Source organism: Emericellopsis atlantica, assembly GCF_019669845.1.
Source record: "Emericellopsis atlantica unplaced genomic scaffold F5Z01scaffold_13, whole genome shotgun sequence".
NCBI classification, from domain to species: domain Eukaryota; kingdom Fungi; phylum Ascomycota; class Sordariomycetes; order Hypocreales; family Bionectriaceae; genus Emericellopsis; species Emericellopsis atlantica.
In genome coordinates, this window is record NW_025764715.1 from 703,927 (window position 1) to 728,753 (window position 24,827).

At 54.9% G+C, this 24,827-nt stretch overlaps 8 protein-coding genes across 8 annotated transcripts; 5 read left to right on the forward strand and 3 right to left on the reverse strand.

Moving 5' to 3' along the window:
- Positions 1-100: 100 nt before the first annotated feature.
- F5Z01DRAFT_109221 (uncharacterized protein) lies at positions 101-3,091 on the forward strand. The gene has a single exon (XM_046257391.1). It carries the CDS (start codon positions 341-343, stop codon positions 2,600-2,602), a length of 2,262 nt encoding a protein of 753 aa, XP_046118454.1. The 5' UTR covers positions 101-340; the 3' UTR covers positions 2,603-3,091.
- A 374-nt stretch (positions 3,092-3,465) lies between these two features.
- On the forward strand, positions 3,466-6,057 carry F5Z01DRAFT_109415 (uncharacterized protein). The gene is made up of 2 exons (XM_046257392.1): positions 3,466-4,159; positions 4,217-6,057. The coding sequence occupies exons 1-2, from the start codon at positions 3,652-3,654 to the stop codon at positions 5,890-5,892; spliced, it is 2,184 nt and encodes a 727-aa protein (XP_046118455.1). The 5' UTR covers positions 3,466-3,651; the 3' UTR covers positions 5,893-6,057.
- Positions 6,058-6,370: 313 nt separating this feature from the next.
- On the reverse strand, positions 6,371-9,958 carry F5Z01DRAFT_622392 (uncharacterized protein; the record flags this gene model as incomplete). Its single annotated transcript, XM_046261262.1, has 14 exons — positions 6,371-6,696; positions 6,779-6,870; positions 6,939-7,059; positions 7,140-7,343; positions 7,403-7,412; positions 7,484-7,542; positions 7,610-7,688; positions 7,753-8,131; positions 8,314-8,531; positions 8,586-8,767; positions 8,837-8,892; positions 8,949-9,400; positions 9,457-9,509; positions 9,571-9,958. The coding sequence occupies 14 exons, from the start codon at positions 9,956-9,958 to the stop codon at positions 6,371-6,373; spliced, it is 2,619 nt and encodes an 872-aa protein (XP_046118456.1).
- Positions 9,959-11,132: 1,174 nt separating this feature from the next.
- Positions 11,133-12,039, forward strand: F5Z01DRAFT_622080 (Metallo-dependent phosphatase-like protein; the record flags this gene model as incomplete). The annotated part of the gene is made up of 2 exons (XM_046261235.1): positions 11,133-11,340; positions 11,399-12,039. The coding sequence occupies 2 exons, from the start codon at positions 11,133-11,135 to the stop codon at positions 12,037-12,039; spliced, it is 849 nt and encodes a 282-aa protein (XP_046118457.1).
- Positions 12,040-12,154: 115 nt separating this feature from the next.
- F5Z01DRAFT_622150 (uncharacterized protein) lies at positions 12,155-13,733 on the reverse strand (the record flags this gene model as incomplete). The annotated part of the gene is made up of 3 exons (XM_046261240.1): positions 12,155-12,586; positions 12,791-13,420; positions 13,545-13,733. 3 exons carry the CDS (start codon positions 13,731-13,733, stop codon positions 12,155-12,157), a joined length of 1,251 nt encoding a protein of 416 aa, XP_046118458.1.
- A 1,643-nt stretch (positions 13,734-15,376) lies between these two features.
- Positions 15,377-17,075, forward strand: F5Z01DRAFT_109692 (uncharacterized protein). Its single transcript, XM_046257394.1, has 3 exons — positions 15,377-16,240; positions 16,304-16,401; positions 16,476-17,075. The coding sequence occupies exons 1-3, from the start codon at positions 15,493-15,495 to the stop codon at positions 16,656-16,658; spliced, it is 1,029 nt and encodes a 342-aa protein (XP_046118459.1). The 5' UTR covers positions 15,377-15,492; the 3' UTR covers positions 16,659-17,075.
- A 2,541-nt stretch (positions 17,076-19,616) lies between these two features.
- F5Z01DRAFT_636611 (uncharacterized protein) lies at positions 19,617-20,678 on the forward strand (the record flags this gene model as incomplete). The annotated part of the gene is made up of 1 exon (XM_046262225.1): positions 19,617-20,678. The coding sequence occupies one exon, from the start codon at positions 19,617-19,619 to the stop codon at positions 20,676-20,678; it is 1,062 nt and encodes a 353-aa protein (XP_046118460.1).
- Positions 20,679-22,018: 1,340 nt separating this feature from the next.
- Positions 22,019-24,426, reverse strand: F5Z01DRAFT_687352 (uncharacterized protein; the record flags this gene model as incomplete). The annotated part of the gene is made up of 6 exons (XM_046266005.1): positions 22,019-22,521; positions 22,809-23,316; positions 23,396-23,482; positions 23,504-23,691; positions 23,764-24,213; positions 24,325-24,426. 6 exons carry the CDS (start codon positions 24,424-24,426, stop codon positions 22,420-22,422), a joined length of 1,437 nt encoding a protein of 478 aa, XP_046118461.1. The 3' UTR covers positions 22,019-22,419.
- Between the last annotated feature and the right edge of the window lie 401 nt (positions 24,427-24,827).

Below are 24,827 nucleotides of genomic sequence, written 5' to 3' on the forward strand. Positions count from 1 at the left end.
GGGGCAGCCACATCTCTCCCGACGAACCTCAACTCACCGCATCTCTCGCTGCTGTGCCAACAACGCATACATACTGCCCATTGTGGAGTGCGTGCGTGTAGACCCTGGCAAATGGGGGCCTTGGCGGTGAATCGGGTCATCCATCCATCCAGTCTCCAGTCCTCCTGCTCAAAATTTCTCGGGCCCTGACGACACCTCGGTTCATATTTGTTCTCCCCAGCTGCACCTTCCGTCCGTACGCTGCGACGTCCTGCCCTGTCTTCACCCACCTTGAAATCTCTGACCTTGTCACACCTCCTCCCCTCTAATCTATCCACGCCGAACTTCGCTCCACGCCAGCATGGGTGCTTTCGTCTCTCAGCCATCCGCCTTCACCGAGGCCGACAAGCAGGCTCTCGAGAAGCAAATCGCCGACAAGACAGAGACCATCAGCGTGCTCGAGGGCGACCTCGCCAAGAAGGAGAAGGAATTCAACACAACATCCGAAGAGGCCAATGACCTGCGCAAGAAAATTGACGAGCTCAACCGCCAGCTCGAGGCCAGCGGCTCCCAGGGCACCGCCTCCCAGGCCGAGGTCGCGTCTCTGAACGCTCGCCTGCAAAAGGCGGCCGAGGAGAGCAAGGGCTTGGCAGACGAGGTCGCACAGCTGAAGCAGCAGCTGTCCAAGGCCGAGACCGACAGCGCCGGCCTCAACTCCCAGATCGCCGACCTCAAGACCCAGCTGGCTCAGGCAACAGAGGAGCGCGCTGCTCTCGAGGCATCATGGAAGAAGGAGATTGAGACCCTCAAGGCCCAGGCTGCCGAGGCCGACAAGAAGCGTGCCGAGCTGCAGGAGGCCTTCTCCAAGCTCGACAGCGATATGGCTGCTGCCGGCAAGGCGCTCGAGGCCCAGAAGAAGGCCACCACCGACGCTGAGGACAAGAGTCGCACCCTGTCCGAGACAAACGACAAGCTCAAGGCAGACTCGGACGCCAAGCTTGCCGACCTCAACAAGACCATTGCCGAGCTGCAGGCGGCGCAGACTGCCGCCAAAAAGGAGATTGACGAGTGGAAGGCAAAGCACGGCAGCCTTGAAGCCTCGAGTGCCTCTGCATCAAAGGAGGCGAGCGCTGCCCAGGAGCAGTTGAAGAACGCGCAAGAGCTCAACAGCAAGCTCGAAGCCAGCATCGCCGACGCCAAGAAGCAGGTCGCCCAGCTCGAGGAGGCCCAGAAGAAGATGGAGGCGGAGCACGCCGCGCAGCTGAAGGAGGCCACCGCCAAGACCGACTCGCTCGAGGCTGGCAAGAAGTCCCTTGCCGAGGAGAATGAGTCGCTCAAGAAGGCTCAGGAGGAGGCCAAGACTACATTGGCCGAGTCCGGCTCCAAGGTCCAAGACGCGGAGAAGAAGCTCGCGGCTGCCACCGCGGAGGTCGAGACTCTGAAGAAGGCGCAGGATGAGGAGAAGGCCAAGTCGACTGAGGCTGCCAAGAAGGTCGAGGAGTCTGAGGCCAAAGCTGCCGATGCTACCAAGCAGCTCAAGGAAGCGGAAAACAAGCTCCAGGTCGCTACCGACGAGCTGGCGGCGTTGAAAAAGGCACAGGAGGTGTCGGAGGCCAAGGCTGCTGATGCGTCCAAGAAGAGTGAAGACGCTGAGGCCAAGGCTGCCGCTGCCAGCAAGAAGATTGAGGAGGCTGAAGCTAAGGCTGCTGAGGCTTCCAAGAAGGTCGAGGCTGCAGAGGCCAAGGCCGCCGAGGCTAGCAAGAAGGTTGAGGAGGCTGAGTCCAAGGCCGCTGACGCCTCGAAGAAGCTTGTCGAGGCTGAGGCAATGGCGGCCGCTGCCACCAAGAAGGTCGACGAGGCTGAAGCCAAGGCTGCCGCTGCCACCAAGAAGGCTGAGGATGCCGAGGCCAAGGCTGCGGAAGCCTCGAAGAAGATTGAGGCGGCTGAGACCAAGGCTGCCGACGCAAGCAAAAAGGTCGACGAGGCTGAGGCCAAGGCCGCTGATGCGTCGAAGAAGGTTAGCCAGGCCGAGTCTGTGGCTACCGCTGCCACCAAAAAGGTCGAGGAGGCTGAAGCAAAGGCTTCCGCTGCTAGCAAGAAGGCCGAAGAGGCTGAGTCCAAGGCTGCTGAGAAGGCCAAGGACGCCGAGTCGAAGACCGCTGCTGCTACCAAGAAGGCTGAGGATGCTGAGTCCAAGGCTGCCGCTGCCATCAAGAAGGTCGAAGACGCCGAGTCCAAGGCTGCTGCCGCCGCCAAGAAGACCGAAGAAGCCGAGTCCAAGGCATCAAAGGCTCAGAGCGTAAGTTCCCATCGCATTCCAAGACCCTCGCGTGCTAATTCCACCCCCAGGACAACAAGGAACTCGAGTCAAAGGTCGCCGACATCCAAGCACAGGCCAACAAGGCCTCAGAGGCCGAAAAAGAGAAGAAGGCCCTCGCCGAGAAGGTGGAGGCTCTCGAGGCCAAGATCAAGGCCATTGAGCTCGAGGCCGCCAAGGCGACCAACGGGAAGGCCAAGGAAACAACCGAGGCGCCCCAGGACACGGATGGCGGCGCGCCCGTGGAAGCTGTCGCCGCCTAAGATGCGGGACGTCGACGGCGTGTTTGAACACCATTCTTATTAATTATTGATCTGCGGCGCGTGCGTGTGTTACGGGAGGAGCTGGGACGTCTAACGAATGTACATGACATAAGGTAATGTCTGACGTGATTCATGCGATATGGCGAGCGTTCGATACCCATCCATAGTTTTGATTCTCAATCTCTACTTATTCTTTCTATCCAAGATAAGCATGTTCTCCGACCCCGTGTTAGCAGCTGCACGCCCATTCTTCTGCTTCTTCTCACTAAGGCATGTCACACGTTTGCCAAAGACATGAATAGTGAGCAAACGCGGTGGATCCCAGTACTTATCATGTACTTTGGCTTCGTGAGGATCGGGGCCACCCGTCTCAAGCAAGGTGGCTGCGCAAAATAGCAGCAGCGAACCAACTGCATAAGGCACTGTAACGCCGACACAGGGGGCTATGCTGCAAGGAGCATACACATACGAGTGCGGGGGATGCGAGCGGAGTCGATGATTTTCTGGGTGAAGATTGAATGCCCCTGTACTCCCGGACGACGACTTGACTCCGTACTTTAAGTTTTCTTGAACTAGATCTCCTTTCACATACGGCCATAGCTATAAGAAGGTACGAAATCCCGTCCGCTCAGGAAGCCTCGATTCTCATAGATTCAGCATTTTGACACTTAACGGGAGCAGTTCATGTTGATACTGGACTAGGTCGACGTAGACCATCATAACTTGAACCAACCGTCATGTGGATAGCGCAAGTCACGAGGGCATCTTTGGATCGCCAAGTCTCCATGTTACAATGTGTTGGTGATGAACACAAACGTGCATATCACATTGCGCGTGCATGCAAATGCTGAGCAGAGAAACGACCTTACATGCAGAACCTTGCATAACGTGTGGTACGAAATCAGCCTCGGTCTATCTGTCAGCCTTGGAAGTCCTTTCGTGTGCAAGTTGCCTCTCCAGAAGTTCCCCCCTCCCTCTCTGCGCGGTTTTAAGAGATAGCAAGCCCACGCAAGGAGCGTGGTAAAAGAGAAACCTCAGTCACGCGACGAGACCCCGTCCAGCATTACTCTGGAGAAGAATTGTATCGAAATCATGAAGATCATTCAGGCGACAAAGCCCACCGACGGTCAAGGATTTGAGAGTTGCGAGTCTCTTCAAAGATTAATTACTGTACAGGACTGTGCCGTCAAGCATGTCGGTCCAAGCAATGCGCCTAATGAGCAGCAGGAAATCTCTCTCGATCTACGGGCTGCTGCTGAGGACAAGCTTGGAATCGGTCTCATCGAAGAACCTGTCGCTGTTGTTGCCAGCCAAGATGTGGGTTCGGAAGAGCAGCATGTCCACGAGAATGCAAATGGGAAAGGCGCCGTGTCTGAGACAGAGCTACTTTCTCCCGTAAACAGATCTCTCAACCTGAGCAACGAGATTGGATATAGCTCGTCTGTCAATCGAGGAGATGTCCTCGCTACTCCCAAAGACGAAGTTGAATTTGTCGATGAGGCTCAAAAGGCATGCCACGGCATGATCGAGCAAGACGGCATGACTTCTCAACATCCCGAAGTGCGTTTTACTATACATGTACAAGAACCAACTCCAAAAAGTAAGGAACAGATATACTTATCAGGGGATTTGCGAGATTTCTGACCGCAACTCACAGGTGAGCCAAAGTCCACCTTGACGGCTTCGATCGCGCCTCACTGCTCAGAGTGCTTTGATAATCCAATGAAGAAAACCGAATCATTCCAGACAACGGCTCCTCAAGATCCCTCCCCAGCGCAACAGGATTCCCCCCCTGTCACGCCTGTGAGGCGTCAGCCTTGGCGAGAGTGCAGGTCTCATCCGCGATACGGAACGCTTCGTGAGCTTTTGTCACCAGAGTCGGACGCTTCAGAGCCTAGCCCTGTCTTCAGCCCGACGTCTTCAGGTTCTACGCCGATGACGGGCGAAAGTGATATCGGGACGGAGCCATCTCATTATTTCTCGAAAGCTCGTCGGCCAGTCGAGGAAGAAAGTCCCCTCCTCAAGAAGAGCACCCGATCCAGCCGCGAGCTTGTCCCTGTGCCAGCGCCAAACTTTGCCCGGGCGAAGAAACCGACTTCTCACGCGCGGCTGATCAAGCCTGATCCTGCTGAGGTGGCGATTGAAGACGAGGCTCCGACAACACACAAAGATAACACGACTAGCCAGGATACTCCACTCATCGATACTGTACGGCATAACGAGATCGACTCTAACAAGAAGGACTCGGGGCCCTGCGGTGACACAAACACATCGCAACTCCCACAGGTGCCGCAACTCCCTCCCTATCCAGGGGCAGATGGGGAATTTCGCCTCTCGGGGCCCGAGAGAGTATGCCGAGCCCAGCTGTTGTCTGCACCGAAGGATTTGCCTCCAAGTACTCAGCCAGTAGCCACGGCGAAGGCACCAGTCAAGACCGAGAGTGAAATCAGGATTGCCAAATCAGCGCCTTTGAATCTGGAGCTTGGTGAATATTTCGTGCAAAGCCTTCAGGGTATCCAAACACCAGAGACCAGCACTTCAACGACTTCCACTCGACGTGGCGGTTTTCGTTTCACGCCATTGAAGACCAAAAAGTTCGCGTGCGATCTCATCTACCAACTGGCAAAGCCAGTCAAGTGTCGACGACCAGGCTATATTTACTGCTACAGCGACGAACTCACGCCTGACCATGTCAACATAGGGTCAGCCATGATTCCTATTCGCTACGAGAACAATTACTCAGAGCCAGCGAAGATCGGCCAGCCGAAAGATGATCGACATCTTGGAAGGCGTCTAAAAAGTCAGGAAAAAGAATGCTCGCTCAAGATGGTTGTCCATTTCGCCGCCTACATGCCATGCGCCGTACGCAACATAGAGTCTCTGGTACACTTAACCCTCCGGAGCGACAAACGGCGAGCTACCCAGTGTGTAGGTGGGCAATGTCAGAAGGAGCATATAGAATGGTTCCAAACAAGGCCTGAGAAGGCTCTCGCAATCGTGAAGACTTGGCAACGATTCAGCTGTTTGATCCCGTATCGCATGCAAGGTTATGTTGAAAATGCCTGGGAGAACCGCGTTGGCAACGAAGAACGACAGAATAATAGGAAGAAGGAGACCCGCGATTGGTTTGACGAACACATGGAAGTTCATGTTGAGCAGCTTGTGGCACATCAAAAGAAGGGCCTGCCAAAGGTAGTTGAAGACATTGAGCAAGACAAACAGGAGACGTTGCCAGAGAAGGGGAAAGTCTGGGAGAACATTTGGTGGGAAAGTCTCTCAAACAGCAGTATATCATCGCTCAAGGTGGTACTTTCGAGAGGGTTCTGTTTATAGGGGACTTCAGTTGTTTGACATTCATGGGGGTCATCGAAACTGCGTGGTTTATTGCGCCAGTAGCATCGCACAAATTTAAAATGAATGATGGAAAGCAGCTCTTCCCATCAACGGCCTGCGACTTCGCGGCCTTATGCTTCTCATCAGACGTCATTTGGTTTTACTATGGTCTTCTTGAACCACCAGTTTCTGCTCTGATCCATGATCGGCTACCTGTTGTCAGCTGTGCTTGCCTGTCGGTAGGACCGGCCGTGTCTCGGTAAGCTAAGACGTTTTGGATCCAAGAGCTGCCCCATGCCATTGACAGATAATAGAATGCCCTGTTCTTGCTCAGCGCACTGAATTGATAAGAGTCTTAACAGATAAATATACTTCAAGCATACTAATGATTTTGATGATTGCCTTTTGCCTCGACAAGAGCGACAAGTCTAGTCCCACATTTCGTCTGGCCCCCTTTAGCTCCAATGTGGCATCCAGTCTAGGATAGCGATTGGAGTTCCGTACGGGAGAACACAGCTTGAGCCTGGGCAAGTGTGTTCCGGCCATGTCTCACAGCCTCTTGTAGACGGCTCCGAAGTTGTGGATCCAGCTCACTCTCTCGCATCGCATTTCCGTCGCGCACAAGCCCAAAATTTCGCCGTGCTATATCAAGATAGGCAGCCTTCGCATTGGATATTTTCTCTTGAGCCGCTTCCACAAGAGCTTTACATCCAGCTTTGAACTCGCGCATCAATGTCTCGAATAGAAGTCGGTCGCTCAGGGCGCCCCGTATGATATCCTTCCGCCGGCCATCGCTCCCTGTGCCTGGCGGGCACGAATTTTAGTATGCGGACGCTTATTTGTGTCTGTGCAGAAAGCAGTGTGGTTGACAGGTCGAGAGACTCACCACGGTCGAGGATGCTTCTTTGGTACGGTTGTTCCATCCACTGCCCGATCAAAGAGCTTCTCATTCCTGAAAGAGCCACGGCGTGAAAACGACTAGACAGTGTACTGTTGAGTATCTTTTCTGCTGAGAGGATGGATGTCATTGCTGCAGGCGCACTCACGTCATGTCCTCTTCAAGTTTCTCATGAGCCTGGTCGATGGCATCTGTGAGTAGCCGCTGTTGTGTTGATAGAGTCTGTATCAGCGTCGTCGGGGTGTCCAAGTTGTTCGAAAAATCAGTCTCTGTGTTTCACTCAGCGATTGGATCTTGACGGTGAAGATCCTGAGTATGATTGGATTTCATGAATCAGACTGGTCCTTACCGAAACGCTCAATGAGATTGCTGGTCAGTGCATCTACAGCGTCAAGAACATCCCTCTCCACCTGGCTGAGTGCGGAGCGAAACTCTCGCCACGGAGTTTCGAGATCACAAACCATGGCATGAATGGCTTCTTCATTCCAGTTATGTGAGCCAACTTTAGACGTGCAATAGTTTCCGTAGTTGCGGCAAAATGCTGAGTATGTTGCTTGTGATGTTCAGCCGTGTTCCTTGATCCCGAATAAAAAGGCACAGATGTCGACTTACGGTGACTCCACTGTCGTGTACATTAGTAACAATTCAAGCTTGTACAACGGCGATCGCATAAGCTGGCAGTGGAACACTCACCCCGTCCCACACCTGACTGGCATGAGCAGCACAGCGGCTCCAAGAGGTTATGTCTCTCCCTAATCCCACCCGTTAGCCATCAGCCAACCTACTGGAGATTGGTCGGTGACATCATCGAGCACTGACCTTGATAGACATGACTAGTGAAGAGTCGCATTGAATCAGTCGAGAAACGGTTGATGGAGCTGGTCCTCGAGCTCATGGCCTGCATACTGCGTTACTGAGTGTTTCCTGTCTTGTTCATCATTGCCCTAACTGGAGCGGCTTACATTGCTCATCTGTGCTTCAACATCGTCCAATGTACGGAGGATCATCTCTTGACGTTCTTGGCTGGCAGATCGCGCACCCGACTGAACCCAATGATCAATCTGGGCTAGGAATGCTGGGATCTGATCGTTCGTGTAGTGCATAGTCGCACGGCGCTGGCTACTCGCAACGACCGACATGCAGTGTCTGCGAGCGTCAAGAATCCCACTGAGTTGAAGATGTGGTTGGAAGGTGTTTCGCTCCTTGTCTCTATTATCCCAATATTCTTTGTTGCTGACACAGAAGACACTGGTTTGCTGGTCCGGTGTGCTTCCGCTGTACATGCCTCGCAGCTGTTGCGACACGGACTCGTTGCGGGTTGAAACGAGGTAGGCTTGCAGGCTAATGGATGATGCAAATTAGCAGCATGCTCAAAATATTTTGGACCCGTCGAGCCTAGTCTGTGGAGGGGGGAGAACACTCACTCCCATTCATGGGTTCGCGTTCGTCGTCTATGCGAGGAGCCATCCCGATGTTAGTCGCCCAGAAAGAGCCATACAAGGTCGCGCTGGTATGCCACTGACCTGATGCGATCCATTCTCCTCGTCAGCTCAATCAAATCCTCCCGTTCGTCTTCGGAAAGATCGGAGAGATCGGAGAGATCTTCATTCCCAAAGCCATCCAACTCGTCCTGCACACGGCGTGCGTCTCTCTTATCGGTGGCAATGGCGGCCATCATTTGTCGGATTCTGTCCGCCCGGTCGCCTGTCAAACCTACTATGGACTCCTCGGCTTGAATTTCCTGAAGGATATCAGCGTTTTCGTTGTTTTTTCTGGAATTTCCGTAGTACAATACCTCGGAGCGTGTGCATACAACGCCGACATTAGAGAGTCGCGCTTGTCGAGCCAGCTCAAATACATTGCTGACCCCCTCGTCGGTGGACGCCCGACCAATGTTGCAAACAGCAAATATCTCGTCACATTGGACTAGGTAGCGTTCGGTGATGGTGCGGCGAGCGGCATTCAAGTCCCGGAGCCCTGTTGCACCAAGCGTGAGTCTCTTGCCTCACCATGTCGTGGGTCAACAAGGATTCCCGGGGAACTCACCTGGCAGATCGACTAGAATGAGCCCTGTGCTTAAGATAGTGGCGTTGGAGAAGACACTAGCAGTGTTCGTCAGTGTAAGTGAGCTAGAGCCAACGGCGCAGAAACAGCATACTTGATGTTTTTGATATATGGCCAGGCCGCCGGCTGGGCAGTTGCCCCAACCTGCGAAGACAACCGCGCGAGCATGTTTGAGCAGTCCTGAAGGGATAGCTCAGAGTGCTGCATAAGCCTCTCGGAAGGTCTGAATTCTTCCGCCCAACTTGACAAGACTTCAAGGCCGGTGTCTTCGGTAAACGTGACGAGAAAGTCTTCATTGCGTAGTCGGCCATGAAACATGGCCCTAAACGTATCGATGGCGAGTTTAGCACCCAACTCGAGGTCGCGTTTTTCTTCACCTTTCATAGCATGGCCATGGAGGTGAAAGCAGCGGTAGCACCGTAGCATGGATCTCAGCTGGTCTCTGAGCTCCTCGACCGTGAAAAGATTCGTCTTGATACGAAAGGTCCCCTCGGGGTGATAATGATACTCGGTGGCAACGCAGGTGCATGCTTCACCGCTGTTGCTCTGATTTGATCGAGTGGTCAGCTTTGGACTATGCTCCAGACGCATTCATGTCATACTGTTCTTGCAAGTGCCCGGGTGTCTAGAAGCGAGTTGAGGAGGCTGCTTTTCCCTGTTTGTTTTTTTTTTCAAATGAGATGACGCCGTGCGCACAGGGCAGGATTAGAACTCACCTACGCCAGAATCGCCAACGAACCCCACGATCCGGGTCGATGGGTATTGGAATTCAGCTAGTTTGACAGCCTCCGCATACAATGCGTGGATGGTGGAGCTTTCTTCGGCTTGGAGAGCTGAGCTTCTCAGAATGTTTTCCAAATCAGCCATGAGGTGCTTCGAGCTCTGAAACGCATGTCGAAATTCGGCTGAATGTACTTCACCGGGAAGCTCCTCATCGCTGACTTCATGGCGCACTCGGACAGGTTGCGAGCTGGCTCGACGCGAACGCCGCCGAGTCCGCGCCGACTCGGGATCCACAGCTTCGCCTGCAAGGGAAGGCGTCAATGAGTTGGCTCGTTGGGATCGCGGCCCAGCCGCGTCAAGGGCTTCAGCAAGGCCGGTCATGTCTGAGACGCCGCCCGCTGGGGAGAGGCGCATATTGGAAATTGCCTCGATAACAGTGTCTTCTCCTTCCACGGAGCGCTTAGGGATAGAGTCCGGCCTCTCACGACTTCCACTGGAGGGGTTCTGGTCCTCCGATCCTGTGGCGGAAGACGTTGAAGGTGTCGGTGGGGTTGGAGGTCCGTCTGTTGACAACGCCGGTGTGTGACCGGCGTTGGGGACGATTCGCGGCTCGAAATGTGCCTCAATGGAAGGAATTGGCACGTCGGAAAGATTGGTAGCCATTGTGGCAGGCGATCAACGGTTGGTCCGGGTGGGATCAGCAATAGCGCGGGTTGAGAATGAGCAGTTTTGTTCCACGCCTGGGTGATAATGTTGTCGAATGTGGCTGTGCATGTTCTCCGGCGCGAACCTGCCCTTTAATTAAAGTCAAGAGAGTAACATGACCAGTTTGGAATAGAGCGGAGGTCCCGTATAAGCGCCGACAGTCATGCTGTTGGTCGTTTGGTGCAGTCTTGGAGGTCGCATGATGGGCGAGGTGAACAGGGGGTCAAGGACTCAAGTGTGACCAGCGTTCGCAATCAGATAGATATGCTTGAGAAAAAAAAACTGAAAGATGCGATGCCACGCAGTGTGACTGATGAGAATGTCTAATCTAATATTGCTAATATCATCATGAACAATTAGTGAAGGCCTCATGAACAACGAACGCCCTAATCAACAGCGCCTGGCCCCTCATCAACAGCATCCCCACGCAGCCAAGCCCGGCCCGTGCCACACTAGCACACTAGCGGCGGGCCTAAAAACAGCCCACTAACAGCAGCTTAGCCAATCAAAACACAAGGCACGCGTGCGGCTACCCTACGCGTCTCGTCACACTACAAGAACACTATAAGAAATCAAGAATACTACCATAAGAAACGCCCGAATAGAGGCTAAAACAAGCGGAATAAATAATAGAGGTCGCACTATGAGGTGGGGCGACGTGAAAAAAGGTCAAGTGTGACGCTCGAACACCGAATGGGACCAATGGCTTCAACCAAAAAGTTACCATTCGAGACGTCTCCGCGCCACATCACGTGGCCCCATTCTCCTCCTCGTCTCAGCTTGGACTCAGCATTCTTTCGTACCCGTATTTCCATAATTCCACAATGCCTCGTACCCTGATCCCGTCAATATGTCTGTCCAGGCAGCATCTCTGAACGACAAGGTGCGTATCGTCTGCATCTCCGACACGCATAATGACGACTGCACCCAGAGTCTGCCCGACGGCGACCTCCTCGTCCACGCGGGTGATATGACGGACGACGGCACAATGGAAGAGCTGCGTGTTGCGTACGAGTGGATCGCTGCACTGCCGCATAAGATCAAGCTTGTCATAGCAGGTGCGCGTCGCGAGCTTGCTCTTATTTAATCCCTCTGACACGGGTGTTGTTCTGGCAGGGAACCACGACGTTGGCCTGGATCCGGATCACAGCAAGTTCTTGCCCGAGGCCCTCGCTCTGTTCACGTCCGAAGCCGCCGCCGCATCGGGCGTCCACTACGTCGACAGGGTATCCGCCCGTCTCAACGACACGATCAGTGCCTACGGCAACCCCACGCAACCAGACTTCCTCGCCTCGTCTTACGCCTTCACCTACCCACCGTATCCTTCCCAACAGGCGACAGCGGCATGGGCGTCGGCACCCACGGACCCTTCTTCTTCCTGCGCTCTCTGGATCACGCATGGGGGTCCCCTGGGCCACCTCGACTGGATCCCCATCCCGCCCTTGCGGGGCTGCGAGGTGCAGGCGCGGGCTGTGGCGAGGGCCCGCCCCGTGTTGGCCGTATTTGGTCATTTCCATAGCAGCCACGGCGTCGAGGTCGTGACCTGGAAGCCTGGCGTCGACGAGGCGGCGAGGACGGACTCGCTGGTCAAGGACGGAGCGCCGTGCCTGCTGGACTTTACGACGGGAGACGCAAGGTTCGACAGAGGGGAGAAGACCATCTTTGTGAATGCGGCGTGGATGACGCTGAAGAAGAGACAGACGGAGGAGAGGTATCAGCCCGTGGTGCTGGACCTGCCATCACGTCTCTTGATGTAAGGTTGCTAGGCCTTGTCGTGGAAACACAAACACGTCGAACAAGTTCAAAATCAAAACGCTTGTGGTATCCCGTTCCCGTATCATAACATTGCGCCCTTGCAAAGTCCCCCAACTATCACACGTCGGCTCGCTCCCTCGAGTTACATTGCCCGACAAGCACCGCACCATGGACCGCGTTCGGTCTTCGCTTCCACCTGGGAATCATCCAGCTCTCCGGTCCCGAGACCCCGACCCCCCTGGCCAGGGACGTCAGCAGCAGAAAGGTCAGGCTCGCGAGGTCGGCGGCAAACAGCGGCGCAAGGATGCTCCCAATCTGCAGGGTGACGCCGGCGAGGAGCATGACACCGAACCACGCGACGCCGGCGGCCCAGCCCACCGAGCGCACCGTCTTGATGTCGAGGGCGCAGATGCGCTCGACCAGCTCGCGCGGGAGCTCGCAGGTGCCCCTATCTGGCGTGAAGATGGAGCCGTGGAGGGAGCCGAACTGGACGACAATGGGCATCTTGGAGTGCGGTGGCCGCTCCGTCGGGGCCGTGTGGACTTTTGCCTCGATCTCCATGACGACGGTGGACTTTGTCTCCGGCGAGTGCTTCTGCTGGGTGACGAGCTTGACCCCGCTCTCTGGCTCTGCAGCGTTTCTCTCCTCAATCGTAGTCAAACACGGCTCCATTATCCCTGTTTCTTTCGTGCGTCTTGCTAGATCCTCGATGCGGTCCGACACGAACCCATCCATCTTCTTCCCGGCCAGCACCACCCGCGGGTTCCCTCCAAGCATGAGCAAGCCCATGGACCCCACCGCCCAGCACCCCAACGAGAGGACCTTTGTGACCCAGGCGAGCGACGCCCTATCGCCGTACAGATTGCTCCGCAGCAGCGACCACCACGTACTCACCAACAAGGCGACGCATACAACGCTAAAGAACACCAAGCCCGCCAGCAAGCGTGTGAACACGACGCCCAAGGCGGGCGATAGGTCAAAGTCCCGCGGCAACACCACGTCTACATACTCTTCCCGCCTGTCCTCGCGCGTCAGGCTCGCGCCTACGAGCAGCACGCTCAGGAGCTGCATGCGCGCCTGGTCCACGATGCTGTAGTGCTTACCCCCCTCGGGCGCGAGGATGGCCGCCACAAAGGCCTGCCCACCACGACTGCCGTCAATGAGCTTCGTGGGACGCTTGACGGTGAAGTTGGGCGTCGTGCGCCACGGGGCGCCCGGGGCGACGACGCCCTCGGTCGGCGAGCGAAAGTTGTCCGAGGCAAGGACCTCGAGGCGGTTGCGGATGCTGCAGGCAAAGTAGGCGTAGAGGGTGGGCGCCTGGCAGTCGACGCCAAAGCAGCGCGCCCAGGCGTCGTCGCCCCATTGCATCGATCGCTGCATGATCTGGGGACGCGAGAGGGGGTCAGCGACACCTTGTTGAAAGAATCCCACCGTCTATCTGCCAGTGCATCGGCCCGGTCTTGAATGGCCTGGCCATGTATGGGGATGCAAGGAAACATGTTCACACCTGCCAACCACCTCGTGGTTGAAGCCCGATGAGGAAGCATCCCCAGGGCGACGCGTTCCACCACTGCGGCTCGGCGTTGGCGAGACCCGAGTCGCTGAGGACCATGGCCAGTAGGTCGATGTTGGACAGGCCGAGGCTCGATCGCAAGCTCTCGGGCGCCTGGGCCTGGGGCGCGTCGGCCGATGCCATTTGATGCGGCTCCGTGTTGGCGTAGATTTGCTGCCTCCAAAGGAAGTAGTATGAGATGAACCCCATTCTCGAGCAGAGGCAGCATCGTGGGGTATGGGCATGTTTGTGACCAACTTATAAGCTGACCGACCATCTCGCACTTTCGCCTTGGTTTGCACAGCATCGCCTTCTTGTGCCGCCCCGTCCATTTGATGGTTGCGTGAAGCTTAGCTCTGGGATTCACCAATGAAATAGGCGGCCTGTGGCATGTGGTCAACACGGGATAGGGAGCCCAGAGTCCCAAACCAGTGTGGCTGCATGATATTGGGAGGATGGATGGCCACGGGCAAAAGCGACAACAGGCGCGAAAACGAGGCTTGGTTGCCTTTATGTTTGCAACCCCAGGTGTAAAGCGGCCGGCATGTCAGGGCGGTATATAAGATTGGGTACGGCTGAGAAGGGCCGCCCGTGCTCCAACGAGGATTCGTGATCTCATCCAGCCTTGACAGGACGAGCCTTGGCGAGGAAAGATCCTCACTGGATCCCTCTTTGACAGCCTGATTGGAGGGTTCGGATTCCTGGCCTGGCGGTACGCACGTGGCATGAGCGAGTTCCGTTCCGCATGCTCACGTGTGTCCTGCAGGTTGAGGCGGATTGCAGAGACGTTCCGGTTGTCGGGTCCATGTCTTCGGAACTATGTCGCATGTTACTGAATAAGGATCGCAGCTAACTAAATGCTGTCCTCGCTGGGCTTGTCGTGCACCAGTCGGCAACTGAAGTCATTCACAGCGCTGTTTGTAGGGGTATGTAGCCTGGGGAATCGGAGCTCCTTTCGGTCGAATGGACAAGGCATTGTACTTGACCACGGATGGGGACGACTCAAGCAGGGATATGGCTGAACACAAATCTCCCCCCAGGGGATTGCCACATGCGCCTCCTACCTCGGCGGGCTAAAGTACATGTACATAAGCCCACATCGCCATGCAGCATGACACTCCCAGAAGTCAAAAGTTGAGAAAGATGTCCACCTACCTAATTATATCGCATTCCTCTAAACCGACCATTTATTCCACCCTTATTCTCATATGTGGGGCCTTTTGGCTTGGCCTTACAGTAGGTACAAGATGCTATTTTAAGTTAAGCCACTTTTGACCTGGGGGGATCAACAGACAATTTCCGACTGGACAGCGCATGGGTCTCTAAAAGGGGCTCGATGAGTGTTTACAGTTTACTTATGCTGAGGTAAACTGCCATCATGTATCAACGCTATTCCTCCGGCCCTCCTCCGGGGGATGGCCTCAACTTGCAGCTCATGTCTCGTGGCGGCTCGCATGATCGATCAATCAAAGGCGAAACCCCCTAAGAGCGGGTCTCTTCTGCACCTGCATAACGTTGAGCCTTAAGCTTGCCCGGATGAAGCGCGACCCCCGCTGCCGTCGTGTTCGAGTCAGTTCGACGGCGGCGGTAGTCATCTGCCGAGCGCCTGCGCCTCCACAAGGACCCATTTCGCCATGGGCCTGGGCGACTCGGATGTCGTGATTTCTCATGACCTGTTTATATATATACGACGACGCTTGGCCCTCGAAGCATTTCAAATTTCAATCTCGTATCCACGCCCGGCACTGGACCTCGCGCGGGACATTCATCGTGTATATAGGTACAATGGCAGCGCCATTCATCACGAGAGGGCCAGCAGCCATCCGTTTTCCACCCTGATCTACTGAAAACCACGGAGCAATTCAATTGAGGCCTGCTCGATTCCGCAACCGGTCCACACAACATGCTTCCAACCTCGCTCCTCGGGGCCTTGTCGCTCACCACAGTCGTCGCCGCGAGCGCCATATCACCCGTCCTCCCCGTCGTCAACAACGCCTGCACCAGCCCATCAGTCCGCAAGGAGTGGCGCGAGCTCACCGACGCGGACAAGGCCGAGTACCTCCGCGCGGCTACGTGCGTGCGCGAGCTGCCCAAGGCCAAGTACGCCGCCATCGACGCCGTGACGACGCGTATGGACGACCTGGTCTACACCCACTTCTCCCTGAATCTGGACATTCACTTTGTCGCCAACTTCCTCCCGTGGCACCGCTGGTTCGTGCAGCTCCACGAGGACCTCCTGCGCAACGAGTGCGGCTTCACGGGCGCCCAGCCGTACTGGGACTGGTCCATTGACGCCGATGCCGAGGACGTGCCCAACGCGCCCGTCTTTGACCCCGTCACCGGCTTTGGCGGCGATGGCCAGCGGACCGACAGCGACGAGCCAGGCTTCGAGCGCTGCGTCGTCGACGGTCCCTTTGCCAATACCAATCTAACGCTGGGTATGGGGTGGCCCGACGTGAACGAGGACGGCGACCGCCTCCACTGCTTCACGCGTGAGCTGAATGGCGGCCTGGGGAAGGATGAGAACGGTAACCAAATCATCGGTGACATGCAGGCATCGGCGTATAACTCGCGCGTGATGAACACTATCTACTCATTCGACACGTTTGCCGATATGGCGGATATGCTCGAGGGTCTGCCGCACGCACAGGGTTTGTCTCTCTTATATCACTGCGCCATCCCCTCCCGACCCGAATGTACTGACACGTCTCTAGTCCACAGCGTCATCTTTGGCGACATGGGCCCCGCCACGTCGCCCAACGAGCCTCTCTTCTTCCTGCACCACGCCAACGTCGACCGTGCATGGGCCAAGGTGCGTGCCTTCTGTTTTTCTTTCTCCAATTCTCTCTTTCCAGCATGTGATGCAGATTCTGACCTCTACTGCAGTGGCAAGGCCGCAACGCGACTCGCCTGGCCGACTACACCGGTTTCCAAGATCGCAGCCACACAATTCCGGCCTCGCTCAACAACACGATGCCCGTCATGGAGCTCGCGGACACCAAACCCGTCGTCAAGGACTACATGGATATCCGGGCGGGCCCTCTGTGCTATACATACTCATCCATGTGATTGATGGAGGGATAGCTGAACCTGGAATCTTGGCGTAGCCGGTGGGTTCATTGGATCGCGGTCTTGGAATGCACATAGACGTAGTCTAATGAAAGTAATCCAATTTAGTCATTTAGATCACGAGATTTTACTGACTCGGTCGGGTGGTGTATACATGTACCTTAATAGGGGTGAGAAGTATGCCTTGACCGTGCGGGATTGAGCCGGGGAAGCCTAGTGGATAATTCTCAAACAACCCCGTTCAAAGATAGCACTAGCGAAAGACGGGTATATGTAAGCATAGCAGCATGCGGTAATTGGGTATCTGCATCGTCAACAAGTCTCAGCAGAGTTAGTAATTCCTGAAGCACCTGCAGGATGCAACCTTTGCGCTTCTGGAATCTCGGACTGACTAGGTCATCGAATCTCCCAGAGTACGGGACCAGAAGAGCACGAGACCATTCAGCATATACGTAGTACACAAGCAAGGGTAATCAGTCGTAGACGTTGAGTTGGGCTCCAAGTTACTTGCTTGTCCCCGGGTCAGGCTTCCACCGCCATGCCAACTTGAACCAATCATCAGACTGGAACGCCAAGCCAGCAGATGGAAACGTGCATGCAGGGCACTTTTGGACGACCATGTTCTCTCGAAGGCGAACAGAGCAAGATCATCCGGAAAGAGAGTGTGACAGTCATCTGTGTGAAATGCCTTTAAGGAACACTGGCCTCTCGAACATGGACCTCACAGCACGTGTCCAATTCCTCACTGGGAAGGCCAGTAATAAGCGTCTGTGTTCTATCCAAAGAGTACCTGGTGAAAGAGAGATGATCGAATGACAATAAATAACGCCCCGAGAACAGGGTCATTGAGAGAGAAAAGAAAGAAAACTTTTGGAGGGAGGCCAGGGCACTCAGCCCCACGAGAAAGCCCAGCTTCTGCTGCCAGTCGTGTATCAAGCCGTGTCTTGAGCTGCCTCAGACATACATGGTTCACTCCATATGTCTCTCGATATTCCTGCAGCACCCCGCTCACTGTCCGCCCATTCCCCTTTTTCGATTCGCCGAGGTTTTCATGTGATAACCCCGCGGCCCTCCATTCCAAGCGCACGCCATGTTTAGCCCAGTTGTTCTTCGAAGCACACGCACGCTTGTCGCTTTGTCTGAGGCATTTTCAGGGTTCGGGGTGTCGGTCTAGTGGAGGCGAGATCAAGGTCGCATTGCGCTATCATTCGCTAGACAAGGGCAAACTGGATTCACAAGTGTCAGACATTGCGTGTGTGCGCCCAGGACAGCAGACCAAGCGACGTACGGACGATTGGGTCAGGCTCGGGCCGTAGCCGCCTTCTTAACTGCGGCAGCTCCCCCAGCTCGATCTAACGATACACCCGCAAGCGTCAGGAGAAGAAGCTCAAAGAAATCTCCATCCGAGAAGGTTTACCGGCAGCCTTGCGCACCAGAACAGTGATTGATATAGATATTGATGGTTGCTCCGGAATACTGGTGAGTCTCGTTGTGAATCGCGTTGCCGTTGACCTGGGAGCCGCCGTGGCAGATATTGCCCACGGCTTGAAAGCCGGCGCCAACGTTGAGAGTAGTCGGTGTCGTAACATGGACCCAGATCCTGTTTATGGCCGTCCTCAAGCCGGTGCCACGCTTCTGCTCAGAATTGGCGAGCATTTTGGTTGCCTCGAGATTGTCTGCAAAAGTCTCACAGTGCAATGTTGCCGATGACGAGAGGGCACGATTTTGCCGTGGACGATTGGCTGCATGTGCATTTGTTGTGTGCTACATCACCATCCCCTGTAGCCGTCAATTAGGGCGTGGCAACCCGCACGCGGTCGCGCGTGGCCTGCCTTCAGGCCGACCATAACAGACAGACACATTGGTGCATTATGATGTTTTAGCACATCATTGCTCTGGATGCAAGCCATAGTGTCGGAGTGGGAACCAATTGTCTTGGTTATGGGTGAGGAACCCGTGTTGTAACTTGCACAAATGGCGTTGGATGCACTGCACAAGGTGGGCGTGTGCAACCATCAGTCCGTCAGGCATGAGCGCAGTGCGACTTGCATCGTTGTCTGCCGCATACTTTTGAGCTGAGATGGTCGATCAGGACTGGACGAGGAGATCACCGTCTACGCTACGACCTTAGTGCTGCCGCCTTTCATATCTCGTGAAACCACATGTGTCCAAGGTGCGTATCACCGCGACTATCTATCGCCGAGTCATCATTCTTCTCCTGAACTTGTTTAAGCGGCAATGATTTTTTTCGGGACAATCCACCTTCCGAGACTTTTTCTATCGAATCCAAGAAACGCTCACAGTCAGGCTTGATTTATCCAAGGCATACACCATAGTCTCGACGACTACCACGTTGCCCTTTGGAGTACTGGCTGGACGTCTTGACTGGAACACCCTCATTGTTGCAGCCCAATGGCGGTGAATTTGGCATACTCAGAAAGCCGACGACGATGACTGGCCTTGTGCTCGGCTGCAATCTGTCAAGGAATCATCCTCGTCGCCAAAGAGGCCAGATCCAATAGCCCTACACCATCTCAGTCACCTCGAGAGCCGCGTGTGACAACCATTTGCTATTTACTACACGGAAAGGCAGCCTTGTCTGGGACCATCGCCCATTCACCAGAATGCGAACCATTGAAAGCGCACTCACGGCCCTTCAAATACCCCCCGTCTATATCCTATCTCCCGTCTTAGCCTCACGTTGCGCTCATGGTGGCGACCCAACCGTCAGATCTGCGCAGACAACAAGCAACGGAAGAGCCGCATTGCGCGTAACCCGACCGCCAACTCATACAATCGGCCAAGAGGGTGATGCTATTTCCAGAAAAACTCAGCAGACACCTTTCCAATCCCAGACTCACCGCCTTTGTTTGATGGTTGTGGTCGCCCTTGGGCTGGACAGCGTGCTTGACTTGGAGGTGCACGTTTGATTCTTCATGTATCATTCTCTGCCTGAAAATGGCAGAGGTTGTTGGCGTGATTGCTGCCGCTGCTCAGCTGGCCGCAACATGCCTCAGTCTGGTTGAGCTCGCGAGGAAGATAAAAGGGGGCTCTTCCTCCCTCCGAAACTACCAGAAACAGCTCCAGGACACTCGAGATCTCTCCCAAGCCATTTCACAGAACCCTCTTCTCCAGACCCCTGAAGTAGAGGTCTACATTTTCTCTCTGCTCACTCTTGTTAACGAACACGATCTTCAACCGCTATTCAGAAGAGGTCGCTTTTACAGATCCTGGTCTTTCATGTTGAAAGATAGAGAGCTTTCTGAAATCTCTACATCTCTAGAAAGACACAAGACTCATCTATCCCTCATCATCCACAACCTCCAAGCACAAGCCATCCATCACATCCAAGCTGATATCAAAGACATCGCAATGTCGCAGAGTCCAGACAAGCCTACATGTGGAGAGCATACCCAGCCCAACCAAGCGCCTACCACGCGAGAGATGCCATCCAAGGAGCTCGTCACCTTTCGGCGGTCTGAGGCTGACCCCGAAAAAGGCTCTCCACCTCAACAACGCGTCAGACTAGGGGCCCCTTCCATGCCCAGCTCCTCGTCACCAATCGACATCTGCCCGGAAGAATTCTTGCTGGCTTTGAAGATGGCGAATCGATCCGTTGAAGAAAACCCGAATTCGAACTTCTTCTATAAGAACACTGCTCGCGGTGGGAAGATGCGCAATGGAAATTTCTTTTCCAACGCCGAATATCCAGGAGGCGCGGGGGCCAACCATATCAGTCTGCCTCAAAGCATCTATGTAAACAACCATGGCATAGATGTCACAGACTTACACAACGGCCATTTTTACGAGCTCTGCGGCGACACCAGGGCCGACGTGCCGCAGTTCCGCGAGGACCTTTTCTTCAACAACACCATGGTTTCCCAAACATCGGGCGGTGAAAATTTTGGCGGCGGAGAAATTCACAATGGAAATCGCATCATCATGGTCAGGGGGCGCAAGGATAAGGGAAGAGAGGATAAGAACGTGGAGAAGCAGCATGGTAAGGAGGGCCAGACTTGAGTGGATGTGTTGGCTCGTTTCCCAAGACCTGCTATCTTATCCCAACTTTGAAAAGTTTAATTTCCTTTGTTTTGATTTTACTATATCGATGAAAAGACCGGTCTCTACTGATTGTGTCGTACTCAAGGTGCCTACTACGGAGATGCATGATAGAATCGGATACCTATAAAGCTAGTCCACCGACGCGAACCTTTCCCCTGGATCCCGGTCGAGTAGATTTGTCATGTCTAGTTTGGTCTCCCGAGCGAAGACAACAGATCGTGCGGGCGTGTTTAAGGTAGTGCGGATGGTGTGAGAGAAGGTCCGTGTGAGGGGCTTCGATTGCTGTATTGAACGTGGGGGGCGGGAATGAGTCCCCCTGGGCACCCAGGAATTGATTTTTCCAGAACAGATTTGCTTCAGTTGAATCGAGTTTGTGAACATGGGGGATGATTCGGGAAAGGGGCTGGAGCTCCTGAGTTCGAGGCCGTGATGTACCTCCCAATCAAATCCAGGCCTTCATCAACGAACACCTCACATGCGAGGAAAGATGGCAAATAAAAGATCCTTTGATAATCTTTCTAGCCCAATCGCCAAGTTTGGGTTACTCTTTGACAACCTCATAAAAGCATCCGGGGACCGGAATCACCGAGTCCCTGGCCTGGCGGTACGCACGTGATATGTGCGAGTGCCGTTCGAACTTCGGCGTCCTACCAACCGAGTCCTGACCTCTGCTCCTTACTTCTTCCTCACCAAACACGCGCTTTCAGCAAACATGAACCATGGCGCAACCCGATACGGCAGGATCCCTGCCACCCATATCGCCTGAAATTGATTGGCAGCCTGCAGACTACAACAGTCACGTTGGCGGCTCACCCAGCATTGACGACAATGAGTTTCGCGTGTTGAAAAGCTCCTCAACATACATGTAAGGACTTGGAAGCGCGAAAGCCTCAAGCACCCTGATACATGGAGCTTCGCTGTCTTAAATGCATGCTCTCACTCCTAGAGCAGCCAGCGGGTGCGCCGCTGCGTCGAGAATCTGCGTCGCTTGATGCGTCACCGGGCCCTTCAGCAACGGTATGTGGACCTTGCGCCAGAGGCAGACTACGCGCATCTTGCGGCCCGGCCTACAGAGGGCGCTATAATTGCATCGCATGACTAGGCGCGGCGATTCAAGCTCGTCCTGGTCAAGGAATACCCAGGAAAGGATACCATGGCGGCGAATGGCGCGGACGGTGAGGAACTTAAGACTTTACCCCAGTGGTCCACGCCTTTGCACAGTGGGTCAAAGACAATGCATTGGACACACCGAACCTCTACGTCCGCAACGACCACTGCCTCGTCGTCGACGAGAAGGCCCTGCCTACACTAGAGGCCTTACCGGACGAGACGTCCGCTGTCGGACCAAGAGGTGAGATTGGCGACGACGGGTACGGTTGTTTTGATCAGGTGCCAGATGCGTGGGTATGGATGCTTGATTGGAAGTACTTTGAGAGGTACACGCGCGCTTTAGCATCAGACAGCATGCACAAGCTTCTGCCACATGACTATCGCCGATGTCAACAATAGCTTTCTTCGGGATATGAGGAATGGAGCCACAGAGACGTCCTTACTATCTTGAATACTACTACTTGGGGAGCTCCTCGATGCACCTGCCGCGCTGGCTCTCGCAGTCGATCCTCGTGGTGTCGTTTGCCTGGCCCTGGTTGAAAGCGTCGAAGCATAGATAGTATGTACGTAAGACGCTGATGTCCCCCAGTCACGACTCAAACCACCACAAACGACCACACCCAGTGGAAAATACGGGATCCCGTTCAGTTCTCCCCTTCCGTGCAATACCTTCTATTTCTGGAGGTCGATTCTTCCGAGGGCGCATTTTCGACGCCTTTGGGCACAGCTTGTCTCGACTTGTTCGGCTGGTATAACAACTAGTTAGCCGGACTGGACTAGAGCGTTCCCAGGAGCGAGAACATTACTTTCCGGAGCATCTTCCCCACGCCTCCCGCGGGCAAGCCACGGGAATTTAGGACTACAAGTCTGTAGGAACAAATGCCCGCAGGCCGCGTTGGTAGCGATAGCGAAGCTAGTCTAGAGAGGAAACGAATAAGTCGTACCCAAGGTACAAATCTCGTCTCTCCGCCTCCATACTTTCCCCAGTTCCATCTGAAATGCACCGGCCACAGCAAAACTCGCGCCGACCCGTGCCAAAAGTTGCAGCACACGCTCCCGCTGCCACGGTTGGCACGACCTAGCCCCTGCTATCCGTAGTGGGAATAGGAACAGAAGCGGCGACAGGTTGGAGCGCTCCAGTGCCAGTGCCGTAAGGGCCAAGATGGTGCGCACGTGTTCTTGCACTTGATCCTCCGTGATGGTCGAGACGAGGATCCCCCAATGCCGCCAATGCAGGATTTCATAGTCAAAAACACCCGATAGATAGATGCTGATGGCAGCAAAGAAGATTTTGGATAGCACGGCCTTGTGAGAGGCAGCATCATGGGTTTGCACATTTTCGCAGGACTGGATTTCCGTGCGGCCTGCTCTCCACGATTCGAGCGCAAGGCGAAGACGGAATCCCTCAGCTGCCAACCCGAGAGCGTCCTCTTGCAAGTCACCTAGCTCTGTCAACGGGTTATTTGCCTCGATGAACTGGCCGGTTCTGGGGGATCTGTCAGCACACATGTTCAATTCAAGAAGTGAAAGGTGGCTGGAAACGTCCAGAATAGCACACCACTTACCGGACCCGGAGCTGGGAGCACTGCACAATAATGTTCAGCAAGTGGTTCAAGGAGGACCCATTGAGCCGCGTCGCATCGATTTCGAAGCTCTCGGTCAAGTTTTACCACTCGGGATTGGACAGAAATGTGGGCTTGTTGAGCAGCAGTGCTCGTGATGTTTCGAACACGCGCGCTTGTAGGAAGAAGGACCGTCCTAGGCCGGACTGGCAAGCCAGAGGACCAGCCGCCTGCAGCGCGTTGGCTGTCCCGTGGGTCATGTGCAGGAGCCAGCCGTCGCCTGTCTCGTTCTGCATGAGCTGCAGGACTTGTCAGCCATCTCTATTTCCATATATTCCAAAGTATTAAATGGCCTCTGCCAGACCGCGTACCTCAAAGAGTCCGAGGAACAAGGTTGCCCACAGCACGTGAATCCGCGATGGTGACGGACTATGCGCCATGGTCTGCCGTAGGGATGCAAGCGAGGAAGAGTAGGCCTGCAGAGCCGCGACCGAGTCCATCTTGCGCGTCGGACCGTGCAGTCGAGACGCCTCGAGAGCGCCCAGAGCCATCACTGCATTCACCAGGAAGTGGCCTGACTCTGTGCCTAGCAGTATCGCCACGTCGGTGCCGTACGAAGCGGAGCCAGCGACAAACGTGTTCCTCTCTACAAAGACTTGAAAATAGTAGAGGTGTCTGGAAGTGTTGCTGGACAAAGGTAGCATGGGCAGCGGCGATGTCAATCTCTCGCGCTTTGGCGTCCATGGACTGCGTCGCTTGGTCGAGAAGCTGCTGACAGTCTGGACCTTAGCTTGGTCGACTTGTATGGTGGCTCTTTGTCGCTGGTACGCACATGATGTACCCCGCCGTTGACAGTGGCCACAGGGACTCTGGCCATCGCACTACAAAGGGACATGGTCAGCTCACGCGCACGCGCGCGCGCGCGCGCATACACACAGACGAGCGTGCAAATAAGTACATACCTTGAGGTGACTGGACGCGCACGCCGAACAGCGGGATCGCTTGACTCGGGCGTCAAACGGCCCTGGCGACATTGACGCAATCCCAAAGGGCCTCAATCTATGCTTGTCTGGGACGTAAAAGTGTGCACAGGAGGTAGCTGATGGAATGTCGGTGCTGGGCTGTTTAGATCTCGTCAGACTAGGCGGTATGCGGTACTCATTGAGCGAGGAGCCTGTAGCAATCAAAAGCCGCTCGACAGTCCAGCGTCAAGAGACAAAAGTCTGCGTCAATTACTTGACTGGTCATCATCATCTCCTCTAGAGTCTAGACCCCAATTGTCAGGGTCCAGTGACTCCAGCCCAAGACTCCAATAACTCCAGTCCAGGACTCGAGGTATCCGAGTCAAGCGGTGGATACTCTCGCTTGATTATTACCGGATTGGGTTTGGGCGACGCTTGTCACTCTCACTCAGCCCTCGTCGTACGTATGACCG